This window comes from Ursus arctos, unplaced genomic scaffold, assembly GCF_023065955.2.
Source record: "Ursus arctos isolate Adak ecotype North America unplaced genomic scaffold, UrsArc2.0 scaffold_20, whole genome shotgun sequence".
NCBI lineage: Eukaryota > Metazoa > Chordata > Mammalia > Carnivora > Ursidae > Ursus > Ursus arctos.
In genome coordinates, this window is record NW_026622875.1 from 8,174,971 (window position 1) to 8,191,938 (window position 16,968).

The following is a 16,968-nucleotide window of genomic DNA, read 5'->3' on the forward strand; positions in this document are numbered from 1 at the left end:
AGAAAACACAGGAAACCCAATTTGAGAAACAGAAAGATGGTCTTTAGAGCCCAGAAAAACAAAAACAAAAACAAAAAAACAGTTATTTTCTGAATGAAGAAAAGGATGGGTTTGTGTTGAGCTTTTCTACACAAGAACCCTCGGCTTCTCCTCTCAGCCCCAACCCCCGCTCTACTACTCACCTTGGACAAAGGGTACAAGCTCCTTCATCACGCTGCTGACCAAGGCTAAGCAGACAGCCCGTGGCCACCAGGCAAGATGAGGCCAGCCGTGACTGGGGCCGAGGGTGTACCCTGCTGCGTGTGTGAGACTTGCAATGCTAGGGAGCACTGGGAGAGTACTAGCTTCAGCACAAGATGACTTTTACGATAGTTTACGGGCTATCAGTGGACTCGCACTCCTCCACCAGAGCCACATTATAGCTCATCAGGGATTAACGTGCTTAACATAAGAGGATGGGCTCCAAGGTGAGACGAGTCCTTGAGAACAGACACATCCTCTGGAGACTTGTACAAGCAGAACTTTTATTGATGCGTTAGGACCAGAGAGTTTGGAAGTCCAGCCAGATTCTCAAGTGTGCCTCCCTAAATACTGTCTCTACCTTTGCTCTGATTCTTTTTTTCTCCCTTAACAGCTATACATTATAACATTCTAGAAGACCCCTCATTTAAACAATTCCATACACGCAGCTCATACTAAGTGATTGCACATGACTTCGCAAACACATTGACCTAAGTGACTGTTTGAGTCACCCTTTAAAAACTAGAAAATTGTTATCCTTACCCTTGGCTAATTAATACACACTCTTAGTATCTCCCTAACCACCATCCACATACATTATACTTATGTTGTACATAGCTATTTTAAAGAAATTAAAATTGGCAGAAGAGATATTTTCTCGGTTTAGCTTAAAACCTGGTTGATCACATGTATTGTATTTCCTTCGTTTTTCACAAGCCAGACTGTCCTGTAATGAAGCACGTCAGTTTTACTACTGTAGTGAGCATTCCTTCACAGTCAGCCAGACGTTCTGCATCAGTCAAGGAAATTACAAAAAAAAAAAAAGCACACACGTTAGAAAATAGTTAACAAAATAACTCTATTCCGGGGGGAACAGAGGTACGTCGTTCCTCCGAAATGTCTATTCCAATCCAATAGTGGCTTGGGTTCTTTTCTTAAACAATCAGTGCATGAGTAAAATAGTATACTTTTCCCCCTCAGTGCTTTCAGGGATATTGTGTGAATGCCTACAAATCCTGGGCACTAAACTATTAGAATAAACAGCACTTTATTTCAAGCCAAGTGGAAGTGTGGTCGTTAGAAGCGCGGGCTCTGGGTTTGAATGCTGACCAGCACTTCCTGGTTCTTTGACTGCAGTCCTCTGTGCTTCCTCTTCCGTACCCGTGAAGTGCAGTTAACACTTCACAAGGATGCTGGGAGATTTAGAAGCCATAATGCATGGAAAATCCTTGAACCAGTGATTGGAACACAGTTAAGAGCTCAGTCAGTGGTAACTAGTATTTTATTGTGCTTCCTCAGCAAGACCCCTTCAACAAAATGAATGACAAAGGTTTCCTCTTTTGAGAATGAGATCGATTTTCACAATAGCCAAAAAACTTATGTCGGCCCAGGTCTGTTATAAAAGGAGACGACTCAACCTGAATAATAGTTAAAAGCTGGGTTTCACTAAATTAATGAAAGTTTTTCGTTAGTGGCTCACGAATGCATATACTCTACAGAACAGTTCTGGGAGGGACTTCTAAAAATGTTTTGAGCAGAGACTGTGTCACTAAAGTGTGAGTAGTCACCCAGGTTTAACACTCATTTCAAAATACAGATTCTGGTTGTATTAATCTAAAAAATCATAGCAATTTAGATCTCTCGATACTAGACATATCAAGAAAGAGAACAGTCAGTAGCACTATTTGCCTTTTTTTTAAAAGATCCTGTATGTTGCATGTAGATTAGCAAACTTTTGGTTCTGGGGACACATTACCACATTACCCTCTCCTTTAGGGATTATAGAATAACCTTTATTTTTTTAAATTCTGTGTACAAATATTTCCTAAAGGCTACTTATTTTCAATACATTGTTGCATTGTTCTACTATCTTCACTACAATTTGGGGTTCCTTTTGAAGACCATTCCTAGGAGAAGAGGCCTTTTTAAAAAATCTTTTGCTAAATACAGTCAACAGAATCATTTGGTGCCTCATTCCAGGGTCCGATAATTCCTTCTGGAATCTCCCTTGTAGCCAACCCAAATTGCTTGTGCTGAGCGAAAGCCCCTTTCTTCATGATCTTTTACAAGAACTGATGCGAAGCGTTATAACCTGACTCTAGGGCTGCAGAGTAGACCTTAGCACATGCGGGAGCCCCAGGAGACCTTGTTTAAATGCAAAGTCCCGGGACCTCTGTGGATTTTGCAAATGGTAAGCTTGGGGGTGGGCCTGCGACTCTGACACATGCACACACACACACACACACACACACACACACACACACGATCCAGGTGGTGTGGCAGGAGGTCCCACTGACTACTCTTGTGAAATACCAAAAGAGGGGCAAAGGCAACTGGAATCCAACTCATTTGGCTTGAGTCACATCTCTACCAGCGACACGGTCCGGGAACCCGCGCAAGTTGGTTAACCTTACTGAAACTTAACTTCCTCACCTATAGGCTAGGAACAGGTCCAGCTGGCCGATAGTTGCTAGGAAGGCAGTATGAGATGATGCATTTCGTTAACCCCCCGGAAGAGCAGCTGGCACAGAGTGAGTGCCCCATAAACAGCAACTATAAAACCATTGCTTCATAAACTTTGAGGCTGTGGTGAAATCACCTGTTTCGTTTTCTTTTTTCGGGATTTGTAACAATTTAGATATCTTTATGGCCCTGCTCTGACTTTTTTCCATTTTCACCTACGTCGTAAGAACTGAATGCTGTGGCCTGTGTCTGATCAGGGCCCAGGTACCTCATTAGAGGCCCATATATGTGTCTAATCATTCCCCAAACGGGCACACCTCGTTGCACCCTTTAATTTCAGCATCTCGTTAGCGTGCTCCATTTGCCCACCTTGTTATTTCCCATCCCCACACCAATGAGCCTTTTTTTTGCTCTTCCTTTCAGTGCTCACATCTTCTTATGCCCATTTCTTTATTCGTAGTAGTAAATCCTTCCTTTTATGTGTGTCACGATTCCTTCCTTTCTGCACAGCTCATTACATCCCTCCATCTGTGAACCTCATTATGCCATCCCATTTTTATCTCGTTACATCCTCATCGCGCACATATTATTAGCTCCTCCATTCATGCATAGCGCTGCATTCTTTCTCTCTGCTTCTTACCACGACCTGCCCTTTCCACCCTTCCCATTTAATGCTTCCATTTATAAATCACATTACATCTCCCCTAAATGCTTTTATCATTACGGCCACCCATTTACGCATCTCATTACACTGTTGCCCATGCACATTTCTATGTGCATTTCTCTTTGTACATCTCATTATGGCCCCGTCAAACATGCACATGGCATTACTCCCCTTTCAAGTGTTCGTGTTGCATTACATCCTTCTATGTTTGCATCTCATTACGTCCAATATTCTGAGGTTTGACAACAAACTAACAAAGACAGATAAGTATGTTACTTGCTTTTAGAAAACAAGATATGTTTCTCAGGCGCCTAACATCAGTGTTTCTTAAACAAGTCATTCATTTTGGAAAGATTTACATATTTATCTAGCTAAGAGACGAAAAACCCTATATTTTATATGCATAAAAAAGAGCTTCTTATCTTGTTTTGTTCAAATCATCATCATTATCACTACTTTGTATTATTTCTCTACAGTTTACAAAGCGGTGCAATTATCCATGAATGTATTTGTGGCTGTGAGTCTCTGAAGGAGAAAGCTTAGGGATCACAGTTATTTCACAGATTGAGAATTCCATTGAAAGCACTAAGAAATTAAGTTATTTCCCAAGAACTGCTAGTGAATGGCAGTGGCAGGGCTCAAACTCACATTTTCTGGTTCCAAAACCTACCTTCTTTCCGCCATACCACTCTCCAAAAAAACAAAAACAAAAAACAAAACAAAATAAACACACACACAAAAAAGAAACAAACCTTATTTCTACGTATCACTTGCGTCATTTGAGCCATTCCATAACACTTCCCTATGACAAAAGTTGGTGTTAGCATGCTTTAGGTTTGCTTTGCTTTGTTTTCTAAAACAAAGCAATGTAATATCAACACTTTGAAGTCGCTCTTTGCATTTACTGTTTATCTCTTTATCTCTGAGTTCGAAGAGCTAGATTAAAAGAAGCTTTAATGTGGAGCCTCTCCCCCAACAAGAATAAATGCACATAGAATAAAATGCAAAAATCAGGAGAAAGAGATGGTCCTTTACTGACCTTCACCACCAAGGCCAGCCTCACACAGGCAAAATCAGGGGACTTCCCCACAAGGGAACTGAGGGGTACCAAGGAAGCCTTCCTGCCATGCAGAACCTTTCTTACTCGCGGATCCTAACCCTGGCCCATCTCTGCTTCATCAAACTGTGTCCTCTGCCTCACTTTTAATTTTTATTAAATTATGAAATAGCTCATAAATTCAGAAAAGTGCATTCCCACCACAAGATAGAAGAGATGTGGGGTGCCTGGGTGGCTCAGTCCTTAAGGGTCTGCCTTCAGCTCAGGGTGTGATCCCAGAGTCCTCGGATCGAGCCCCACATCAGGCTCCTCTGCTGGGAGCCTGCGTCTTCCTCTCCCACTCCCCCTGCTTGTGTTCCCTCTCTTGCTGGCTGTCTCTTTCTCTATCAAATAAATAAATAAAAATCTTAAAAAAAAAAAAAAAAAGAAGAGATGTTTACATTTCTTCCATATTTACTTCAAATATTCCCCTTGACAAAAAGAAAGATCTTGAGGTTGGTGTGTATTATTTCCGTGGCTATTTTTGTACTGTTGTTTTAAACTTTTATATGTGTTTTCATATTGCGCATATCTTTTGCAATATCCTTTGTCTGCGTACCGTTATGCTTTAAAAATATATCTGTCTGTTCATACATGTGGAGCTAGCTCATTCATTTTAGTATCTATAACGTTTTCCATTGTGTAAATAGACCCAAGTTTACTTTATCCATTTCTCTGTGAGGGATAGTTCAACACCACATCTGCCTTGATCTCTGATTACGTCATCAGTGCTTAATGCTATGCTCTGCCCCTTGAATAACTAAGTGGAGACGTTTGAAATTCTCACATCACGGGAAGCAATGCCTTCTCCATACATCCATGGCAGAGTCAGTTTTAGCCCCTTTGTAACCGCTCCAAGTAGTAAACACACCAACAAAATGATAGTTCTTAAATAAAACTAGACCCTGGCCAAATGTTGATATGTACTAGTGTATTAAAATAATTGTACCTAAAAAGGGTGGTCTGATTCCCAGAACCTGGAATGCTTCTTATGATAACAAAAGGCAATAAAGATGAAGAAAAATGCAATGCTTGCCACAGAAATGTGGTTGATTCCTCCCCTACCCCCCGGTTTAAGAAGCAGTGGTTTAAGGAGTCACTGGAGACTACTGCCAACCCCCAATGCAATCAGACCAATATGACTGTGGTCACCAAAAACATGGCCTAGTTCAGATATAGGAAAGGACTGTTAGTAATCCTTCCAGAAATTTCAGAGCCCAGAAAGGCCTCCCATTGCGATGCAGAAAAGGAATTCTTCATATTGTGCTGGCGGGAAGGTAAATTGGATCATTCAGGAAACAATTTAATAGAACTCAGTGAAGGTAGGGATATGCATAATGTTACATTTTTAATGCCTTGTGCAAACAAGATTTCTGGAGCAGAGCAGATGACTTACAGCAAATAACCTCACCAACTCCCCTTTGCCTCAGTTATTAACCCCGGGACATACAATGAGAGACCGGTGTCATCCTACACATACTAGGGTCTGTACTGTAGGTAAAGGAACCCTGAGAATATGGATCTGGATATTTATACAGAGGAGGGCCAGCACCCCCACTCATCTGAGAGAGGGGGAGAAAAACTTTTGGTCCTTGGGAAGGATTCTGATTTCTTCTACCTTGTGAGATATAAATAAATCTCTCCAAGGGAAGGATAAGACTAGCGTCTCCAGCCTGACAGCTTAAAGATGTCTCCAAATCCTGGGTCTCATCCCCACCTTGCGATGTAAACACATACTTCTGGGAAGATAAATCTCTCTAGATGGTCTCTTACTTTCTAATTAGTCGTAAATTAACTTCTCAAGCTTGTTCTTTTAGCCCAAGTCCCAAGTTTTAGTAAAATTTGTTCGGAAAGCCTTTGCAGAAACATAAAAAAATACTTTCTCTTCAGTCTTAAACACACTTTGTGATCCAGCGATTCCACTTCTGAATGATCATCCCAGAAAAATTCTTACTCACATCCGCAGGGGACATGTATGAAGATATTCATTGCTGCGTGTTCACGTGAGTGCACAGATGGGGGCTCGGGGGGCTGAGTAAAAGGGGGGGGGCAGATGTGCGCTCTGAAATCACTTCGTAGCAGAGATGGCCACACGCTGCACGCACAATTGCACGTGCGGAGCTTCAGACACAGGCAAGGAATAGAACATGGTCCATGGCAGAACATCATTTATGCAAATGAAAAATACACTAAACCTTGCTCCGTATTTTTCAAAAATCCAGACACGTTCAAAGAAATAGATCAGACCCAAAAGAATGAGAACTTACATGAAGGGGAGGTAGGAGGAGTGTCTGGGAATGAGTGGTATCAGGGATAACTGCGGAAAAATAAGAGAAGGACCCCCAACAAAATAACCTACGTGGCTGAAGAGTATGGTTATCTCACTAATTGATTTCCAAAGGAGAAAAAGAAAGCCCCTTCGCTGAGCGTGTTTCCTATCAGCACCCTCTGTGGTCTAGTACCAGCTAGTAGTACAGCAGTCCCCCAGCCCGCTGCATCCTCAGGGACACGTTCCAAGACCCCCAGTGGACGCCTGAAACCATGGGTAGTACTGAACCAAATATAGACTATGGTTTTTCCCTATACATACATACCTTTAGGCACAGGAAGAGATTAACAGTAATAACTAATCATGAAATAGAATAATATAATGATGTACTATGATAAAACTTACATGAAGTCTCAGAATATCTTATCGTACTGTACTCACAATTCTTCTGATGATAATGTGAGATGCTGAAGCCCCTAGTGATGAGACGAAGGGAGGTGAAGGGCACACGCGGTGTGACGGAGTAGCATCGGGCTACGACTGACCTCTGATGATACATCAGAAGGAGGATCGTCAGCTTCCGGACTGGGGTTGACGGTGGGGACCTGCGGCTGTGGAGAGTGGAACCACAGATAAGGGGGGACTACTGGACATGGTGGTGCGAGGTGCTCAATATATAGTTGTTGTATGCAGGTGACAACCGTCAGGGGAAAAAAAAAAACACTGCAATTCTTTGCTTTCCAATATGAAAGGAGATCCCATGTGAATGCTGGCTGTCACGCCAACAGTTCCAGTGGCTACATTTTACTGCTGCCACCACTGTAGAAGTGTCAAATTTTCTTGACGTTTTGAACACTGGTGATCTTATACCCTTACTTCCGCTCTGACTAAAACTACTTTGCTGGGGGCGCCTGGGTGGCGCAGTCGTTAAGCGTCTGCCTTCGGCTCAGGGCGTGATCCTGGCGTCATGGGATCGAGCCCCACATCAGGCTCCTCCGCTATGAGCCTGCTTCTTCCTCTCCCACTCCCCCTGCTTGTGTTCCCTCTCTCGCTGGCTGTCTCTATCTCTGTCAAATAAATAAATAAAATCTTTAAAAAAAAAAAAACCTACTTTGCTGGCTTTAGTGGGCTCAATTTTAAAAGAAATTTGGTTCACAAAGAAAATCATCGAGGGAAGCCTGGGTGGCACAGTCAGTTAGGCGTCTGCCTTCGGCTCAGGTCATGATCTCAGGCTCCTGGGTTTGAGCTCTGAGTTCTGCTCCCTGCTCAGCGGGGAGTCTGCTTCTCCCTCTCCCTCTGCCTCTCTGCCTGCTTGTGCTCTCTCTCTCTCTCTCAAATAAATACCTAAAATCTTTTAAAAAAACAAAAAGTCATTATGAGTTTATCGAACATTTATAAAGCTTCACCCAATTTTCCACCTTTATTTTCCACTCAACCCATGCACTTACATTAGCTGTGGCATAAACTGCTTTATTTAAACACTTGTAATGTTTACTGCCAACATTTTATAATCACATTATTTTTTCATGATCCTTAGGCAAGTGTGAAAACTTGACTTTTTGAATCAAATCAAATATTCTATCATATTTGTTGGTTCTTACATGAAAGAGGTCAGAATTTCTCTGTGAGATGAATCAAACATGCTTTCTTCCAGACACTTGGAGCCGGACCCATGGTTAGAATCGCCATGACTTGCCAAGAAGCAATTCAGTTCTTCCCAACACATGGGACTCAAAGGATAGGAAGAAAGTCAGGTTTATTTCGTGATCTATAGTGACAGTAAGAAGCTGGCCACACTGACCTCAACTACTCGTGTGTACCTAGAGTTCCCTTATTAATCTGGGATAGGAAAAGGAGAGACAGTGGAACAGAGCTCATGCACGACATCCACACTGAACACTGGATCACATTGTGAGCGCCTCTGGGGCGGCACCCCTCACCGCCTCTGCTCAGAGTCTGTCTCCCACCTGTTGCCCACCCCTTCCCCACACATCCCAGCCTTCTGCCAACTTTCAAATGAGCTCCAACAACTTCAATTTTCACACCTCTTCTCTTCCTTCCAAGTTGCACAATTTAGAATAATAATGTCTCTGATCTTCAAGAATGGAATTTTTGTGCTTGCAACCAGATTGTATATTTTGTCATTTGAAACCAAGCTATTGTGCAGAAGTATGAACATATGCACATGAGAATTGAAAAATTCCTCAAATACCAATTAATGGAAACAAGCAGTCACCCTATCTGTTTCCAAGGATGTAGGATTAATTGCCAATCATTGCACATCAGCATAACCTGGGGATTTGTTTAGAAATGCAAATTCCTGGGCACAAACACAGACTGATTGGGTTAGGCTTCCAGGGATGGAACCTGTGTTTGATGTTTGTAACAAGTTTCCCTGGGATTCCAGATGCCATCACCTCCCGAGAACTGGTGATTTGGAAAAGCTGAGAACAAGCAGTCAACCCATTTTAAAGGATTTAGACAAGCATTCTTCAATTCTAACATTTTATTCTAGAAACTTGTTTTATAAAATTAAATAAAATGAATTCCTATAACACACATAGAAATGTAGGTGTATTTTGTAAAAATAAAAATGTTCTGAATGGGCTTAGCGGGCATAATTGATGTGAAAACTAAAAACCTAAATGCCAGCGTGCCTAGGTGGCTCAGTCCGTTTAGCATCCAATTCTTAATTTCAGCTCAGGTCTTAATCTCGGAGTCATGAGTTCAAACCCCACATTGGGCTCTACACTGGGCATGGAGCCTACTTCAAAACCAAACCAAACCAAACCTAAATGCTACTCTTGATATAAATTACAGTTAAATCTGTGTGTCTCAATTAGCAAAAATTTAAAAAGATTCATTGAACATCTCTTATGGGCAAAGTGCTATACTTAGTATTTTCAGAAGCTACAAAATAATAAGTAAATTAGTCTTCTTGCCGAAGGGCTTTAATCCAGTTGATAGCCAAAAGAGTCACACCAGAAGACCACAACTAAACACAAAGATGTATTCCAGCTTTCCTCTGTGAGGAGTACTATGGACCCAGTGCATTAGTGTCTCACATCCTGGAATATAGGATGGTGTCTCCTCCCTCCATTTAGCCTTGCTTCCTGACGCTAGGTGCTATAAATACTAATTGCTAGAAGTTAAATTCAAGAATTTACTTGCAAGGATTTACTTACAAAAATTAACTTACAAATTTCAGAAGTTGAAATAAATTTAAAAATTAAATTATAGCATAAATATTCTTTAGAGTTTCTTTTGCTAGTTTATTCAGCATGGAGTATGTTTCTCACAAGACACTATGCTTGCACAATGTAGGACATTATAAATAATATAGAGATAAATGGTATAAGGATGCTTCATTAATTTTTTTCCTTCGATAAGTTTATTGCACACCCTGGACTCCATAGAGTTAGAATTTGTGCACTAGAAATAACCATAAAGACATAAAGCCCTCTTATTATGTGAAAATATTGGAGATCGTTAAAAAAGGAAAAAAAACCTCTTGTTTACATTTCTTGAAACATACTTGAAGTATGTGCCTAGAGTTGATCCTATTAACCATAGGCAACAGAGCACATGAGGCAATCCTATGTTTTGTATCTGTGCAAAAATAGCTTTAAACAGAATTTAAATGTACCAGAACCCAAAGTTCTTCCAGATGTATGCTTTCACTGATTTCTGGAAAATTGCTTCCCCGTACCCTCTCACAGTACATCAACCACTTTATAAGATCCAGAGGCCACTTTGCTCTTTTACGGAATCCATAGCATTGACTCATGCTGTCACTGTCATCAAAATAATGTTGTAAATATCCTCTCATCTTTCCATGCTATCTGGCTTATTTTTCCCCTAAGAGGCTTTGCAAGAGACTTTTTATATAGTTCTGCAAATTCCTACTCCCATTAATGATTAAAAACAAAACAAAACAAAACTAGAGAAACATTCATTTAATCAGCTGCTTAAAAAATCATTTTTCCTCCAGGGGTTTCTATCCCTTTTAAATTAGATGGTGTTTATCCGGAAAATCTTTTTCAGTATATTCTTACTATGCTTATGTATCTTTCTCTTTATGTTCTTCTGGTTTTATTGAGGCCCGATTTGGAGTGTTCTCAGAAGAATGTGACCCTTCTAAGTAGAATCATCATTTTCATTGAGAATTGGCCAATAGGGTATCTGTCACTTCCCTTCTTCATGGCACAAGTCAGTATTGAGTCTTAGTGCTGCATAACAAATTACCAAAACCTAGCAGCTTAAAACAACATCTGTTATCTCACAGTTTCCTTGGGTCAGGAGTCTGCGACTTAGCCGGGTCTTCTGCTCAAGGTCTCCCAAGGCTGCAAAATCAAGATATTGGTTGGGCTGTGGTATCATTTGGATGTTTGAATGGGAAGGGTCTGCTTCCAAAAGTGCTTAGGTTGTTGGCAGATATCATTGATTTAGGTGGTAGGACTAAAGACCTGGAACTTGTACCGGGTATTGGTTGAACGCTGCTCTTAGGTCCTAGAGGCCACCCACAGTTACCTGCCATGTGTAACTCTCCATGGGGACTTCATAACATGGCAGCTTGCTTCTTCAAGGCCAGCGGGAAAATCTCCCTGTGCATCTGCTAACAAGATAGGTCTGTGTGTGTGTGTGTGTGTGTGTGTGTGTGTGTGTATGTGAGTAGTGTGTATGTGGTGTGTGTGTGTGTGTGTGTGTGTGTGTGTGTATACATAATAACGTAAACATGGGATTGATATCTTACCATTTTGGCCATTTTCTCAGAAGCACGTCACGGGTCTCTCCTACACTCAAGGGAAAGGGATTACATGAGCAGACGGAATACCAGGAGATGGGAATTATTGGGGCGTCACCCTAGGGTCTGTCTGCCATAATCTCATTGAACTAAAGTACTCAGAGAGGGACTGTACTTAGATATGCATGCTTTTTGTTATTCTCCTGGAGTCTATTGTTTTAAAAGAAGCTTGTAATTCTCTAAACAAATCAGTTTTAGTTCTCTTGCATTAAAGAAAAAAAAAGCCATATAAGCAATCTTGGGCAAGGCCTGGGAAGCTATAGGACCCAGAAGGGTAAAGAAGATAAGTAGGAAAGAGAAATGATGACCTCAAGCACAAACAGGAAACCAAAATTCCAAAATTAGGTGTGACTAGTTGATGGGTTTTGTTTGCTTATCTTGTGATTGATTTTGTCTTGATCTTCCAACAATATTTAGAGCTACATGTGTTTCATCTGTCTGTATTCAAATTTGACTGTTATTGCTGATTTCAACTGTTTATAGAATTACCGTTCATCTTCTCCAGTCAGTTCCCTCTGCACAACACCTAAACCCTCTGAAGAAGTAAGCCTGCTTTTGACTTCAGAGCTTGAATACCGGGATGTAGCTTGCCATCTGTCCTAAACTTTTCAAGAAACTTTTTGCCAAGACAAATGTGGATTATAGGCAACAACCTGGGACATTTCTGGTCTCAGAACAGGAAAAATAAAGGAACCCTTACGTATTATTTTAAGTACTTTGTTTGTCAGCAGTGTTTGTGGTGAATGAAAAATTGATCCTTAGTTGTGTGAGAAATAGAGAAGTGATGAGCATGCCAATGACCAGGCATAGACTTCAGAGACATAGCAGTTTTGAAACCGGTATTTATGAACATCTGCTTTTTCCCCACACATTTTAATATAGATTTCATCCTTTGAAACCTGCAAAACTCCCAGGTGCTTCTTCAGTCTTATCTTGGGAACTTGCTTTAAAAAAAAAAATGGTATTAAACGTTAGCAACTCAAAATGTCGTATTCAGCATGTTGAGCCTGTCCAATTCCAGAACACAAGCCGTAATGGTCTTAATAAAGAGTGCTGAAAAGTATGTATTTCTAGTCCAAGTTTATGCCTTTCATTATTCCACAAATATTTATTTAATGCTTGCTTATGTGAGAGGCATTTTTAGTGCTGAGATCACAGCAGCCGATCTAACAGAGAAAATCCCTGCCTTCATCGTGTTTATGTTCCAGTGAGTGTAAATGTTCTCTTAAAAGAATCCCCTTTAAATGTTCATAATACTTTCATATAGTTCATTGGAAAACTTTGCACTGGGCTTGCAAGCCGATGCCGTTAATCCATTCCTGATGTTGGACTAGATTCTGGGGCTACAACTGTGAACAACGTAGATGTTTATTCTCTCAAGGAGCTTAGAGTTTGGCGTGTTTCTCACCTCCGTCAAGAAATGCAGAGCTGGGAAACAGGAACTTTGGAGTAGGAACTAGGGAGCCACTTGCCCATTCTCTACTTCGGATCCACCGTCAGCAGCACACACGCAGTGCCCGCATCCCTGGGCTCTTGGGCTTACTAAGTGCCGTTACTCTGCGTAGAAGATCAGAGTGTGTGGACCAGAGGAAGGGGAAGAAAGTCACAACTCAACAGAGGACAAACACGTCAGTCAGCCAGGCACGTGGAAGGCTACCTGGCAAAGACATTAAATCCCTCTTAGGAAAGCATGCTTTTAAGAGTGCGGCTCTGACCACCCTGTAGCAGAGGCTACAAGTCATTTACATAATAGGAAAGCCTCAGGAGGACGGTAGAGCTGTTTAATTTGGTTAGGCTAATCGTCTTCCATCCATTTCCAGTGTAATGGAGCCTCTCTCCACTGCCTCCTAAACAGGAACACATTGGCACGATGCCACAGGACACACAAGACAGAGATGGTCTTCTTGGTCCGTCAATTCAACTCAGCTATTGGGAGGGAGGAAATTAATTAATTTACTGATAAGTAATGTAAGACATTTTTTCCATTAAAACCAATCCAGCCATATCATAGAATATAAGGCAAGATCTGTAGATACTTTTAAGATAAAAGGTAGAGCTAACACAGTGCCAGAGCCGAGAGCTGAGGGATTAAGCCCTCTCCCATATATTTCCCATCAGCCCCCTGCAAAACCAACCTAACAAAAATAAGTTTTTGATATGGATAGTCGATTCTCAATTTTATGCCAAGTGTGAATAAAAGACAAACTCCCCTGCAACATTCCTTTCAACCACACTGCCACGTGGCTGCCCCTCCTTTTTAGAAATTCCAGAGCTGCCATTAGATGCAAGAAAATGCTAGGCCACGTCAGGCCTCACCCCAGGTGTTGGTGCCCAACCCTGGGGCCCATGCTCACTGCCTTCCATATTTAAGAGAACTCCCTTGGAAGGGTTTGAGGTGGCTGCTGTCGTGCAGGATGGGCCAAGAGAGGTCTTCTCACCGCTCCCTCCTTGTCCTTAGCTCTGTGTCAGAGCACCGGCCACCCTGCTCCTGTACCCCTTCTTTCAGTCCCACATCAGCTTATGAGTTCTTTGTGCTCTGTGTTCCCGGAACAGGATCTGGACCAGGTACAGCTCCATCTGGAAGAAGTGAGATTCTTTGATGTCTTTGGCTTCAGCGAAGCAGCAGGAGCGTGGCAATGCTTCATGTGCAACAATCCTGAGAAAGCGACCGGTGAGAGAGCCCTCCCTCCCTTCCTCTTGCTGCCCAGAATCGCTCGCGCCCCTGGGATCCACAGGGCCCTATGAGCCCTGCCATTCTGGCTGGCCTTCGTCCTTCCTCCTGAGTTGTAGTAATGCACAGGGGGGTGCCGGATCACCTCTGCCTCACGCTGAGAAAGGTGTCCCACCAAAGTGGGACTGAGAGAAAGGGAAGAGGTGGAGAGAGAGAGAGAAACATAAACCAGAAATGAGCCAGAGAAGCAACACCTTCCCTACCCCAGATGACCCTGAGGCTTAGAGAAAGACAAGCATGCTCTCAAAAGCCCCAAAGGAAGGAGACCGGACTGAAGGGTGAACGCATGCGCGAGCCCTGTCATCTCGTGGTCATCCCGCACACTCCTGCTCCATGGCGGCGCTACGTAAAAAGTGAAACATTTAAAGAGTGAGGAACTATTTGAAGAGTTCCCTCCTAGCTGTTAGTCGCCCTCTCCCGCCCTTTCTGCTGCCCAAGGAATTTGGTCTACTGACCTTGCCTAAAAATAATAATTATTAGTGAATATGAGCCACACCCTATGCTAAACATATGAGATATAGCTCATTAACCCTTACAATGATCTTATCAGGTTGGTACTAATATTATCTCCACTTTACTGATGGGGAAACTGAGGCACAGAGCAATTTGATTAACTGAGGTCACACAGGTAATAAATTAAGAGCAGCAGGATTTGAACCCAACTGACTCCAGGGCCCATGCTCATAACCATCCCACCACTCTGCCTCCTGGTTACACTTGTCCCAATCTGACCAGTGGAATTCGGTTGATGAGTCTGTCTTCAGAAAGTTATGCTGTCTTTGGAAATGGAATATTTCATCACTCATTTGCCTTCTGAGAGGACCCAGAGTTCTCAACACAGACCCTGCTCAGGAACTGCACTTTCAACCAAGAGAACAGTGTTCAAACCCTGTTGAGCCCAAAGCCACTTTGTAGGTGAGCTGTTCTTTAGAGAGCCGCAGATGACACCCCCATACCTGTTCCTTTCCTGTTAGGATTTGGGGGCCTCTTCAAGATTACCCATTGTGGCAAGTCTATTCTCTTGCTAACTGCCGAGAAGGTAAGGCTGAATGGAAACAAAAAAAAAAGTGTGTTTATTTGGCCAGATGGAGCTGAGGGGGACTCACAGAGAGGCACCAATAAAAATGTATTCCCCCACGGAAAAGGTATGGCTGGAGGATACTGGCAGCGAAGGAGGACGGCCTATGTGAGGCAGATTGTTGGCTGATTACAATCCTTGTTGAGCGGATGCCAGAGTGAACACCCCAATTTTAAAAAGTTAATTTGAGCAAATAAGGAATTGGGGAGTTGAAAGTCTCCATTATAAAACTGTCTAATTAGACCTTATTTCACTGTTGAAAAAGACAGAGCGCGAAAGAAACTTTATTGGAGAGCATGGAGAAGTAAGGCACTTATCTTAGGGGGCTCTGAGAGACCCTTAGGAATTCTCATTCCAAGTCAGCTGAGTCCTTAGTTCAATAAATATTTCATCGTTTCTGGCCAATGGAGGCCTCAGAAAAAGGGCTGGGAGTTAAAAACACAAAGTGTTCCTTTAATATATGTTTTCGCAAATTCGCTGCCATACACTTGAAAAGAACATTTTGCAATTTACTCTTTCTTACTTGTGTTTCTCACAGTTAAATATAGACTGAGAACATACAGCAATAAAGACTCAAACAAGGCCAACAATTTTATAGCAGAACATATTGAATCAAAATGCTTGGCCCTGAAGCCTTCAGTGTGCTTAGATTTCTTTGCTCATTTCCTTTTGCTACATGAAAGGGGACGCAAGCCTGCAAGAAATCCTATTTTAAACTATTCTTTTCACCACAAACTCTTTTTTTTTTTTTAAAGATTTTATTTATTTATTCGACAGGATAGAGACAGCCAGCGAGAGAGGGAACACAAGCAGGGGGAGTGGGAGAGGAAGAAGCAGGCTCACAGTGGAGGAGCCTGATGTGGGGCTCGATCCCATAATGCTGGGATCACGCCCTGGACCGAAGGCAGACGCTTAACCGCTGTGCCACCCAGGCGCCACTCTTTTCACCACAAACTCTTGACTCCCTGAAAAATTTATGTAGGTTGTTGATCTCATCTTGTTTTTATATAAGCATATAGATTACACATTTCATATAAGTGAAAGGTCTAACATAATACTGCTGACACATATTATTCATGGAGACCATGTCTGCATTCATGTTCTTAAATTTTGAATTTAAATATGATTGAGAAATAAATAAGAATAACTATTTTATTATTTGGTTCTGCACAGCAAGCGTCGTACCTGCATCCCACTGTTCATTTACGTAAAGTACGTTTGTTGCATTGGTTGAATGTCTTCTGAGGCTTGGGATAAAATATGAGTAAGGTGCAAGATCTCTGCTCTGAAAGGATTCATAATCCAGTTAGGGCCAGACAGCATATATGGAAAAGTCTAGCACACACCCTTGTATGTTTATGGCAGGCAATGGATACTTGCTGAGTGAGTGAATGAATGAATAATATTGGGGAATGGCAAAATCAAATACGCCTCAAATCTTAAAGTAAGATGTTTCAAGACTGTGATTATGTGTTAATCGAATCAAATATATCACTATACCCAACCCAGTGCATCGTGAATCTGGTAAATGAAGGTTGGTGCTTCTTTCCACCTTGAGAGAAGTCACTATATATAAAACAAATGGCCGACTTCCCTAACTTAGCACCTGACATACTGTGCCTG

General features: G+C 42.0%; 1 protein-coding gene across 4 annotated transcripts in view; it reads left to right on the forward strand.

The window, feature by feature from the left end:
* The window catches only part of VEPH1 (ventricular zone expressed PH domain containing 1), a 223,822-nt gene that overhangs the window by 183,680 nt on the left and 23,174 nt on the right, over positions 1-16,968 (forward strand). For all 4 annotated transcript variants that reach the window (XM_057315872.1, XM_048216092.2, XM_026497353.4 and 1 more), the window contains one exon: positions 14,090-14,207. In XM_057315872.1, coding sequence (XP_057171855.1) covers positions 14,090-14,207 — 118 coding nt within the window. The remainder of the gene's footprint in view (positions 1-14,089; positions 14,208-16,968) is intronic.